This window comes from Erythrolamprus reginae, chromosome 5, assembly GCF_031021105.1.
Source record: "Erythrolamprus reginae isolate rEryReg1 chromosome 5, rEryReg1.hap1, whole genome shotgun sequence".
In the NCBI taxonomy this organism is placed as follows: Eukaryota; Metazoa; Chordata; class Lepidosauria; order Squamata; family Dipsadidae; genus Erythrolamprus; species Erythrolamprus reginae.
This window is the reverse complement of record NC_091954.1, coordinates 7,445,232-7,457,861: the sequence shown is the minus strand read 5'-3', so window position 1 is coordinate 7,457,861 and position 12,630 is coordinate 7,445,232. Positions and strand designations below refer to the sequence as shown.

At 40.8% G+C, this 12,630-nt stretch overlaps 1 protein-coding gene across 6 annotated transcripts in view; it reads left to right on the top strand.

The window, feature by feature from the left end:
- VDAC2 (voltage dependent anion channel 2) overlaps positions 1-11,226 on the top strand; it is a 35,082-nt gene extending 23,856 nt beyond the window's left edge. For all 6 annotated transcript variants that reach the window (XM_070752016.1, XM_070752014.1, XM_070752017.1 and 3 more), the window contains 3 exons: positions 2,587-2,737; positions 7,140-7,197; positions 10,664-11,226. In XM_070752016.1, coding sequence (XP_070608117.1) covers positions 2,587-2,737; positions 7,140-7,197; positions 10,664-10,755 — 301 coding nt within the window. In that variant the 3' untranslated portion in view covers positions 10,756-11,226. The remainder of the gene's footprint in view (positions 1-2,586; positions 2,738-7,139; positions 7,198-10,663) is intronic.
- Positions 11,227-12,630: the final 1,404 nt, after the last annotated feature.

Below are 12,630 nucleotides of genomic sequence, written 5' to 3'. Positions count from 1 at the left end.
ACAAGGAGACAGAATGCACCCTCTCTTGACTGCTTTATATAAACACCTCTTAAAGTGGTAAAAACCATTGTGGACCCCTTCATAGTCTAGAACCCACAATACAATGCTGTTTCATCTTCATTGCATCAGCTTTACAGCTGGTCACTCTTAAATATTAATACCTTAACACAGTGTTTTTCAACCAGTGTGCCGTGGCGCACTAGTGTGCTGCGAGACATGGTCAGGTGTGCCACGAAGCTCAGAGAGAGAAAGAAAACAAGAGAGAAAGAGAGAGAGAAAGAAAGAAAACAAGAGAGAGAGAAAGAAAGCAAGAGAGAGAGAAAGAGAACAAGAGAGAAAGAAAGCAAGAGAGAGCAAGAGAGAAAGGAGAGAGGGAGGGAAGGTGGGAGAGAGAAAGACATAGAGGGAGGTAGGGAGGGAGAGAGAGAGCAAAAAAGAGGAAAGAAGGAAGAGAGAAAGAAAGGGATGGTGAGAGAAAAAAAGAGGGAGAGAAAAAGGGAGAGAGAAATAGAGCGAAAGGAAGAGAGAATTTTTTTGTCCAAACTTTTTTTAGCCGCCCCCCTCCCCTCAATGTGCCCCATGGTTTTGTAAATGTGAAAAATGTGCCGTGGCTCAAAAAAAGTTTGCCTTAATACAAAGAGAGCCAGAAAATTAAACCTCTCTCTTGACGAAGTAAGGTCATTTTGCTGGAGCCGATATACTTGAATATTTCTATAGTGCATGGAGATTAATTGAAGAATACTTACGGTAATTATTAGAAAGGGTGATCAACGTTACAGTTAGTAAGTTAAATGAATTAAGTCACATGCTCTGTTCTCATGCATTAGCCAGAAACACAGAGAAGCTGGCTGTCAGTCAGAGCTAAATAAAGCAGGGTTGTCTGGTTTTGTTTTTATAAGGAATCTTTAGTTTTTATCTCAAACTGAAGCCTTGTTGTGGACCACTGCTGGATTTTTTTAAAAAGAGAAATCGCACACGTTTTAAAGAAATTGGAGAATAAATTGCACTTGGAGCTTTCACTCTATTAAGTAGCAAGCTGCAGTTTTCCATGTCATAGTAAAGAAATAATGAAATAAACTTAAAATGGATATTCTGTTTTTAAGAGTGTCAGGGCCTAAAAGAAGTAAGTATCGGCATATTGCAACATGTTTTTATGATGCTAGAATTCTTCATATTTTTAAGTTGCTCTGGCCCAATTTTATAGGTTTGTTCATTTGATGGATATATTTATAAACTGCATAGAAATCCCTGAACAGTTAAAGCTTTTATATTTGGGTTAATACGGACACAGCAATTTAAGTTACTTTGATAGAGCGAAGGGCTCCTCTAGAAAAGAGTTGTTTTTTTTTAACCAAAAAGGGTATTTTTTAATCTAAAAAAAAAACTAACAGGTTGAGTTCATAATCTTATGCACCAGGAAAATATTGTTATATTTAATTTCGAGTGTCTATGTGTCTTTGGGATTTACTCCCATGCATTTTTTATGTATTCGTACATATTTGGGCAAGTCTATGGGTTTGACATAATCATGAGAATGAATGTTTGCAGAGCTGTTTCTTTGCATATATTTCCTGCTGTTTTACATATGTGTAGACTACAGAAAGTACTTCTATCCCATCCTGTTTTTATTTGTTTGCACAGTTATTTTACTGCTGTCAATTTTTTTGGCAAAACCTGGCAGATCTATATTTGACAGATATCTGTATAGACTTTCTAGGAAACTAGCATTACTGCACTAATATTTTATTTATCTATCTATCTATCTATCTATCTATCTATCTATCTATCTATCTATCTATCTATCTATCTATCTATCTATCTATCTATTTATTGGATTTGTATGCCGCCCCTCTCCGTAGACTTGGGGCGGCTAACAACAATAATAAAAACAGCATATAAGTCCAATACTACAACAACTAAAAAACCCTTATTTTAAAACCAATCATACCTACAAACAAACATACCATGCATAAATTGTAAAGGCCTAGGGGGAAAGAGTATCTCAGTTCCCCCATGCCTGACGGCAGAGGTGGGTTTTAAGGAGCTTATGAAAGGCGAGGAGGGTGAGGGCAGTTCTAATCTCCAGGGGGAGTTGGTTCCAAAGGGCCGGGGCCGCCACAGAGAAGGCTCTTCCCCTGGGCCCCGCCAAACCACATTGTTTAGTTGACGGGACCCGGAGAAGACTCACTCTGTGGGACCTAACTGGTCGCTGGGATTCGTGCAGCAGAAGGCGGTCCCTGAGATAATCTGGTCCGATGCCATGAAGGGCTTTGAATTGTGACCGGAAACTAATCGGCGACCAATGCAGACTGCGGAGTGTTGGTGTAACATGGGCATATTTAGAGAAGCCCATGATTGCTCTCGCAGCTGCATTCTGCACGATCTGAAGTTTCCGAACACTTTTCAAAGGTAGCCAGTTTTTATAAATTGTTTAGGAAAGATTTTGTCAGTTATTATTTTCTTCTCAAAGGTGGCATGTTTTAGTGGGGGAAATGAATGCAAATGGGAAATTTACAGGAACTCTTTCATTTGGATTTTGTTTTGTTTTTTATCGTATCTGTTTTTTGTGGCTCAAATATTTTTCAGCAATGATGGGTCAGAATTTGGTGGCTCCATTTACCAGAAGGTCAGCGAGAACATTGAAACTGCCATAAATCTTAACTGGGTATCTGGCACGAATAGCACTCGTTTTGGAATTGCAGCAAAATATCAGCTGGATCCTACTGCATCCATTTCCGTAAGTAAACTAAATCTGTTTATTTATCTATTTATTCGATTTTTATGCCGCCCTTCTCCTTAGACTCAGGGCGGCTTACAACATGTTAGCAATAGCACTTTTTAAACAGAGCTAGGCTATTGCCCCCACAATCTGGGTCCTCATTTTACCCACTTCGGAAGGATGGAAGGCTGAGTCAAACTTGAGCTGGTGATGAGATTTGAACTGCTGACCTACAGATCTACAGTCAGCTTCAGTAGCCTGCAGTACAGCACTCTACCTGCTGCGCCACCCCGGCTCTTTCCTAGTCTATTTATTATTTATTTATTTATTTATTTATTCATTTGTCCAATACACAAATACATAGGAAGAAAAATAGACATGTAGTAATATATATATAAGGGTAAAGTGAACTTAGAGGAGAGAATATATGAAAGGAAGAAAATATATATGATAAGTGAGAGAAAGGAAAGACAATTGGACAGGGGACGAAAGGCACACCAGTGCACTTATGTACGACCCTGTGTGGTCCTTGGTCTTTTGTCACTTGTCCTTATTTTGACCGAATGGCTTGGTCAATTAGGAACTACTAAGAAACTGCTAAGAAATTGCAACCCCAGTGCTAAATTCCCCTTTAAAGGAATTCCTCATTTCAACCCTGACTTACAAATGCTCTTTTTTACCGATTCCTCTTTAATTCACACTAAAAAGATTCCAGTCTGATGTGAAACAGCCAGTGCACCTTTCTCATCCAGGGTTTGTGCTTGATTTTGTGTAATATACCCAACTTTGTAAGTTTTAGACACTCGAATACAAAGTTATAAAAGGCCTAGAACTGAATCATATAGATTTAGTGTCTGGAAACCTTACAAACAATTGTGGCTTTTCCTGTGGGCTTGGCTCTGCATTATTGATGTTGGGGATCATCCGTCTGCTCTGGGTGATTTTGGGATTATTTTGTAAAACAAAAGTTCCTTATTCTCTTATCTCTGCTGTGAACCTGTCGAGTAATGATTGTCATGTGGAAATGCATGAATTTATCTAAAATAACAGAATAAAACAGTTCATAACAAATCTAATAATTTACAATTTAAAATATTTTTAAAACCCCATTATTAAGCAAACATACGCACAAACATACCATACATAAATTGTACAGGCCCGGGGGAGATATCTCAGTTCCCCCATGCCTGGCGGTAAAGGTGGGTTTTGAGGAGTTTACGAAAGGCAAGGAGGGTGGGGGCAGTTCTAATCTCTGGGGGGGAGTTGCACAAGGCCTCACTTTAGCCTTGGATGGTGAAAAAACGGGCAAACCGGAAGTTTGGAAAAACAGACTTTCGGTTTGCCCCATTGGCCTGTTTTTCGCACGCCAGGGCTTCATGAAACTTCCCAGAAGGCTCTGGAGTGCAAAAAACAGCACAACGGGGAAACTGGAAATCTGGTTTTTCGAATTGCCCGTTGGGTGGTTTTTTTTACACTCCGGGGCTTCAGAGAAGCTTCCCTGAAGCCTCCGGAGGGTGAAACAGCCTTCCCCAAGGCCGAAAATCAGGTGGCATGTGCGCATGTACGCTGGAGCTGACATAGGACAATGCCTCATGTGCCCTCCGATATGGCTTCCTCTGCCACCTGTGGCATGCATGCCATAGGTTTGCCATCACTGCTATAGTAGCTAGCTTCAGGGTTAGTGAGTGTGGGGTTCGTTCCTTGTTCATATACAATAGCTTGTACCAGTGGTGGGCTACGAGCCGGAACGCTAAATTGTGCGGTTTGTAAGTTCTTGCGGGACCAACGCGATTTTGCTGTTGCACTTGTGGAGGTAGCAAAATTGTATCTGTGTTTCTGCGAGGTTTTACCTGCGGCTTCGGTGTGTGATTTTGCTATCTCCCCAGGTACAGCAGCAAAATTGCACTGATCCTGCAGGAACTTACGAGCCGCGGCGGCGAGCGCAATTTAGCGTTCCGGCTTGTAGCCCACCGATCGCTTGCACCCTGTCAGTGTTGATGTGGAAGGTCTTAAGCATAAAACGTATCAGGAAAGACTTAATGAACTCAATCTGTATAGTCTGGAGGACAGAAGGAAAAGGGGGGACATGATCGAAACATTTAAATATATTAAAGGGTTAAATAAGGTCCAGGAGGGAAGTGTTTTTAATAGGAAAGTGAACACAAGAACAAGGGGACACAATCTGAAGTTAGTTGGGGGAAAGATCAAAAGCAACATGAGAAAATATTATTTTACTGAAAGAGTAGTAGATCCTTGGAGCAAACTTCCAGCAGACGTGGTAGATAAATCCACAGTAACTGAATTTAAACATGCCTGGGATAAACATATATCCATCCTAAGATAAAATACAGAAAATAGTATAAGGGCAGACTAGATAGACCATGAGGTCTTTTTCTGCCGTCAGACTTCTATGTTTCTATGTTTCTATGTTGATGAGGGTGAAAATACTTGATTGTAGCATTTTCTGCTTGATGTACTGGCATAAATCCCTACTTGCTGTTGTAGGCTTCTGGAAAAGGATGTGTTTTGGTTTCTTTGTTGTTAGCTTTTTTGAATGGTGTGTATATATGGTTTATCTCTATGTGTCTGTTGATGTCTGATTAAATTAATGGTTAAGTATCAGGTATTATGCAGCATTAAATTGAGATTTCCTGACATGTGAACTCACATTTGGTATGCCATTATCCTTTGAATTAAATATACCTGATTGCCATTGTAAATTCAACGCAAGAAACCATGTTACACTTTTCTATTCAAGCAATAGAAAAGGGGCTCTTTTAAATGTCTGTGTCTCCATTTTGAACTGTGCTAGTAATTTTCTCCTGTTTTATATAGGAGTTAGGCATTTTGGGGCAGCCATGATTAACCATCAAAAACCTATGGCTGCTTATCCTGACTGTAGGAAGCATTTTAAAACTGCAGCTTGTAACTATTTCCAAACCAGGATCTCGGCTTTCTCTTCTCTGAAATTAGGGGACCATATTCAGCTTAGTTAGCCAGGCTTGTAGAAATTTGCAGGCTTTTCCTTGGGTATGTTCTGTTCAACCATCTGTTGAACAATGAAGACAAAGCTAACATAATTCTCCATTCCCTTTATGGAGAAACAAGAACATTGGTCTTTTTGGGTGTCCGTTATAGCTGCTTTCTTCCTATGACTTGAAGTCCAAAAGAAGAGGCAGACAGTTAAACCATAACTAAGATTGTGGCCAGGAGGTTTTGATCAGGAGAGGGTCTGGGATTTATTATTTCCTTCTGCAGTTCAGGTGTTGGGATGAATTTCAAGGTTGCTTTATACACTGTAGAGTTTGGCTGTCTTGTTTCATTAGTGTGGGCTACATATAGTCAAAGTTGGAGACTTTATTCCTGAATTTAGAACAAAATCCCCTGAATTTTTCTTGGGATAAATAGTGTTTGATCCGCATTGTTTCAAAGAGCTGTTGTGTAATTGGCTTTTTTATTGTGTGCTATTAAATCAAATAGCAAACACAAACCACACCCTTCTGCCATTAGCAACTTAAGGAAATGTAGAGTAAGGAGAAAAGTTTTGGTGTGTGTTGAAGTGGAACCTTCTGCTAGTATTTTGTGCTTGGTTCAGTTTTCTTTTTGCAGGTATATGTTGCAGGAGAGGTGTGTTTGTTGCTTAAATTTGTTTCTAAGGCTTTATAAAAACTATGGCTAGTTTTTAGATTCATTCAGAGCGGACTACTAACTGTGTAAAACAAGAGTTTGGGAGATGGAATAATTTGCCCAGCTAAATACCACAAACTACTTCCTCTGTTTGGAAATTTCGCTTTGGGAAACTATGAAACCATTCCCATAACCACAGGATAAGAATGTGTCATAGGAAAAGCAGAAATTTCCATCCTGGGAATTCTATCCTGGAAAGTTTGGGTGTTTGCTGCTTACTGGTCAGCCTACTTGAGGACTTTCAAGAGAGTCATTGGTGACTTATGAATACTATAAATAGGGGAAGAATCATGCTTCAACCCGATAGGAATTGTCCTTTGGATAAAACACCATGAGGTATGTGTACTTTCCTGCTAACAAGGACAAAGATACCCATAGAAATGAATGGGAATCTAAGAATATAAATCCTAGAATAGTTTCAGATCAATCCAGATTATATTATAACAACACTGGTTGGTATTCAAGTGGCTCAAAGTTAGATATATTTATATCTCAAACATTGAGCCACTTGAACACCAACCAATGTTGTTATAATATAATCTGGATTGATCTGAAACTAAACTATTTATATCCAGGTCTTCATTCATGTATATCCAAGACAAGCAAATATGGGTGAAGTTCTATATGTGCCTTGCAAATATGGCAAACCACAATCTTTGCGCTGGATTCTGTAGGCTACTTTAAATATGAGTAGAATGGAAAGAAGGATGTAAACTTGTCATCTGCTTTGCAGGCAAAAGTGAACAACGCTAGTCTAATTGGAGTCGGCTACACCCAGTCCCTGAGGCCAGGTAAATATTTGTTAACGTAAGACTGCACTATGACAGTTTTAATTTCTGTGTTTGAGAAGCTCTGACAAACTAACGTGTAGATGTTAACCAATATTGAGGTGAAATAGCTGCTAACTTATACATAGGCTTCAACCATCTGCTTGAAGGGGTCCCCTGGTATTTGCAAAGACATGCTGCTTATTACCAGAAAGTGGGCAATTATTGTGCGAAGACACAGCAGAGGGGGTATTTTTTTTCCTTCCAGGGCCTTTTTGCTTTCTATTCTATATGTCCTTAAATGTTTACAGCTAAAAGAGTTAAAATGGCTGTAATATTTATCTATCTATCTATCTATCTATCTATCTATCTATCTATCTATCTATCTATCTATCTATCTATCTATCTATTTATTGGATTTGTATGCCGCCCCTCTCCGGAGACTCGGGGCGGCTAACAGCGACAATAAAACAGTGTACAATAGTAATTTGGTATTAGAAATGATTAAAAATCCATTAATATGAAAACCAAACATACATACATACAGACATACCATGCATAGAATTGTAAAGGCCAAGGGGGAAAGAGGATCTCAATTCCCCCATGCCTGGCGGCAGAGGTGGGTTTTAAGTTGTTTACGAAAGGCAAGGAGGGTGAGGGCAGTTTTAATCTCTGGGGGGAGTTGGTTCCAGAGGGCCGGGGCCGCCACAGAGAAGGCTATCCAGCTTTGGCTATCTGAGATGATTTCTAGGAATCTCAGCAGGAAAATTATTTACAGCTCTAGTTCATTATATTTCTGTGCAGGTGCCCTGCAGAAGAACCCACAGCTACAAAGACAGGAATGCCCTCCTTCTGTTAGAGCACAAGTCCTCAAATTTGGCAACATTAAGACTTGTGGACTTCAACTCCCAGAATTCTCCAGCCCTGGGAACTGAAGTCCACAAGTCTTAAAGTTGCCAAGTTCTTGTTATAGAATCTTGCTTTTTTTTAGAAGACAAAGTTCTTCTAACACACCTTGTTTCCTCTTGAATGAGAGGAGGAAGGATCTGTTTCCTGCCAGGCTCCAGAGCACTAAAAATGCGGTAAATACAGTGATCCCTCTATTATCGCGAGGGTTCCGTTCCAAGACCCCTCGCGATAATCGATTTTTCGCGATGTAGGGTTGCGGAAGTAAAAACACCATCTGCGCATGCGCGCCCTTTTTTTTCTATGGCCGCGCATGCGTAGATGGTGGAGTTTGCGTTCCCCGCTGGCCACGCAAAGGGGAAACCCCGATTTGGCTCCTTGCTGCTGCTGCGCTACCGAGCAGATCAGCTGCTGGGCGGCCGAAGGAACCTTCCCTGGGTCTTCCCCCTCTTGCTGGCGGGCAGGCGAGCGGCGGGCATCAGCGAGGAGCCGGGGTTTCCCCTTTGCGTGGGCGGCCCGGAAGACCCAGGTTGGGGCCCCCCAGGCCGGCTGCGACCTTTTAAAACAGCCGCGCCGCTTCCCAGCTGAGTCCTGAAGCCAAACACGGAAGTGGTTTTTTTTTAAATTAATTTTTTTTAAAAAATCGCGATATAGCGTTTCGCGAAGATTGAGATCGCGAAACTCGAGGGATCACTGTATTGGCAAGAGTATTTAAGTCTGTGAAAGAAAACAAAGGAAAATACTGCAAATATTCCTGTCTCTCTGCCTTTTCAAGAATTTATATTTCATATTCCCAATTCCTATACAGCTCATCCCCCTCCTAGAGGTCAAGAAATGCCATTGCTTCAGAGTCTCCCCAAATTCTTACATTTCTAATAAAGGATTCATGAAGCATTTAGAATTTGAAGTGCTCCAATTTATGCTCAGAAATGTGTAAAACTGTAAAGAGCCCATTTCATTTTTCAGCATTTTTGGGGAGACCTTCCTCCCCCCCCCTTCCCCTTTTGGGTTGTTTCGTTTATTCAAGGCAGCACTTGAATCTCCTAAATATTTTGGTTTCACAGTCCTGGATACCTCCTTCAATGAATTGAGGTCTTTTGAGTAAGTCTTTTGAATCTTTTGAGTAATCTGACAGGGTCCTCAGTGGCATGTAGGGCTTAGTAAATAAACATATTGGCAAGAGAATATTTTTTTATTTTATTTTATTTATTTTTTTATTTTGTCCAATACACAATGAGGGTTTTAGTGGGTATATATCTATGATACACATAATAAAATACATGATGAAGGTTATAGAGGAGGTACTCATAGTAAAATATATCTAAGAAATAACTGAAGAGCTGGCATTCTTTCAAACAATTCTTTTATTTATTGGATTGGTATGCTGCCCCTCTCCGGAGACTCAGGGCGGCTGACAGCAACAATAAAACAGTGTACAATAGTAATCTGATACTAAAAACGATTAAAAACCCATTAATATAAAAACCAAACATACATACAGACATACCATGCATAGAATTGTAAAGGCCTAGGGGGAAAGAGGATCTCAATTCCCCCATGCCTGACGGCAGAGATGGGTTTTAAGTAGCTTACGAAAGGCAAGGAGGGTGGGGGCAATTCTAATCTCTGGGGGGAGTTGGTTCTAGAGCAGCGGTACCCAAACTATGGCCCGCGGGCTGGATGCGGCCTGCTGAGGTCTTTTAACTGGCCCACAGCAGCACGTGAGATTTTACCAATCAATATAATAAGAGGGAGAAATAGAGAGGGAGAGAGAAATGAAGAGGAGAGATAGAAAGGGGGAGAGAGAGAAAGGGAGAAATAGAGAGAGGGGGAGAGAAAGTGTGAGAGATACAAAGAGGGAGAGTTAGAAAGAGAGTGAGTGAGAGAAAGAGAGAAGGGAGAGATAGGGAGAGAGAGAAAGGAAGAGGGAGAGATGGAGAGAGAGAGAGAGAAAGAGAAAAATGAGAAAATGATGGAGGAAAAGAACGAGGGAGAGGAAAATGAAATGAGAGAAAAGGAAGAGGGAAGAGAGAAGTGGAGAGGAAGGAGGGAGGGAAGGAAGGGAGGAGAAATGGAGTTTGTTGATTTAAGTTTAAATTTACTTGTTAATAAAGAAGTATAAATTACTTTATTACTTAATTATTAATTACTTAATTACTTATTACTTTTTCTTTATTTTAAATATTGTATTTGTTCCCATTTTGTTTTTAACTTTAAATAAGGTATGTGCAGTGTGCATAGGGATTTATTCATAGAGGTTTTTTTATAGTCCGGCCCTCCAACAGTCTGAGGACAGTGAACTGGCCCCCTGTGTAAAAAGTTTGGGGACTCCTGTTCTAGAGGGCCGGGGCCGCTACAGAGAAGGCTCTTCCCCTGGGCCCTCAAAGCGATACTAAGTTTTGTTTCTCTCTCTCGGGATGCTCCTTGAATGAATGAAAGGAACTTCCAAGCTGATACATGGGATTCAAGCCAAAAAGGGGAAGGCGAGAAGGGTGAAGGGGAGGAGTCGATTGACAGGTTTGGGCATCTGCTAAGGGAAAGTTAGACGTGATGGAACCTGCTTTTAATTGTGTTTTCTCCGCAGGTGTAAAGCTCACGCTGTCTGCCCTGGTTGATGGGAAGAACATCAATGCCGGTGGACACAAACTTGGTCTTGGCCTGGAACTGGAGGCTTAAAGGCGTGAAGGAAACTGCTGCAGAAAATGGGATAGCGGAAGAATATGGCCTTAAAAAAATGTAATTCCAGTATGACGCAGAGGGGTTTTTTCCCTCCTTATTGGGATGCCCTAGAACAAGAGCTGTATTAAGAATATTTAGGCAGTTCCTTGTTAACTGGTTTTAGTTAAATTGGTTCTCTATCTAGTTCTCAATTCTGCACTAGTGGTGTAACTACATAATACATTATTTAAATGTATTTAACTGTTGGATGCGGTACCCACAAATAATGAAATAGACTTTATGAAACCTGTACACATGTGTGCATGTCATGTTTCTTTTAACACATGGTAGCCCATTGAAGTAACAAAACGGATCAATGGATGTTCCGAACAGCGAGGCCAGCAATTTTGTTAAAATCACCTTAAATTAGAATGACTTTTGGTATCCCAAGGCAATTCAGAATTATGAATAAACAAATACACACACATGCTCCTGCCTCCGGATATGTTAAATTATTGAAATATGTAAAAGCTGAAACCTCCTCCCCACCCTTTGTCAGTTTTTCTTGTAAAGCTCTGCCTGTTATTCTCAGCACACTTAAGCTTTTCAGGTATTTCTGGTAATAAGTGCAGTTTGCTTAAGTGGTTCAGATCCACTCTGGTGACTCCTTCGAGGTAACTGGGCACTGTTTGACAATGCAACTGTAGGCTGTCAAAGGTTAAATTACGCAACAGATTCAAACTTAATACGAACCGCTCCAAACTTGACTGTAAAAAATTATTATTATTATTATTATTATTATTATTATTATTATTATTATTATTATTATTATTATTATTATTTAGATTTGTATGCCGCCCCTCTCCGTAGACTCGGGGCGGCTCACAACACAATAAAAACAGTTCCTGACAAATCTAATAATTTACAATTTAAAATTTAAAACAGTTAAAACCCCCCATTTTTAAGCAGACATACCTACAAACATACCATACATAAATTATATAGGCCTGGGGGAGATATCTCAGTTCCCCCATGCCTAACGACAAAGGTGGGTTTTAAGGAGTTTGCGAAAGGCAAGGAGGGTGGGGGCAGTTCTAATCTCTGGAGGGAGCTGGTTCCAGAGAGTCGGGGCCGCCACAGAGAAGGCTCTTCCCCTGGGGCCTGCCAACCGACATTGTTTAGTCGACGGGACCCGGAGAAGGCCAACTCTGTGGGACCTAATCGGTCGCTGGGATTCATGCAGCAGAAGGCAGTCCCGGAGATAATCTGGTCCGATGCCATGAAGGGCTTTATAGGTCATAACCAACACTTTGAATTGTGACCGGAAATTGATCGGCAACCAATGCAGACTGCGGAGTGTTGGTGTGACATGGGCATACCTAGGGAAGCCCATGACTGCTCTCGCAGCTGCATTCTGCACGATCTGAAGTTTCCGAACACTTTTCAGAGGTAGCCCCATGTAGAGAGCGTTACAGTAGTCGAACCTCGAGGTGATGAGGGCATGAGTGACTGTGAGCAGTGAGTCCCGGTCCAAATAGGACCGCAACTGGTGCACCAGTTGATATGATTTCAACAAATATGATTTCAACAATGGAGTTATTGAAGCGTGGAACTCATTACCGGACTCAATAGTGTCAACCCCTAACCCCCAACATTTCTCCCTTAGACTCCATGATTGACCTCTCCAGGTTCCTAAGAGGCCAGTAAGGGGCGTACATAAGTGCACTGGTGTGCCTTTCATCCCCTGTCCAATTGTCTTTCCTTTCTCTCACTTATCATATATATTTTCTTTCTTTCATATATATCCTCTCCTCTAGGTTCACTTTACCCTTATATATATTACTACATGTCTATTTTTCTTCCTATTTATTTGTGTATTGGACAAATGAATAA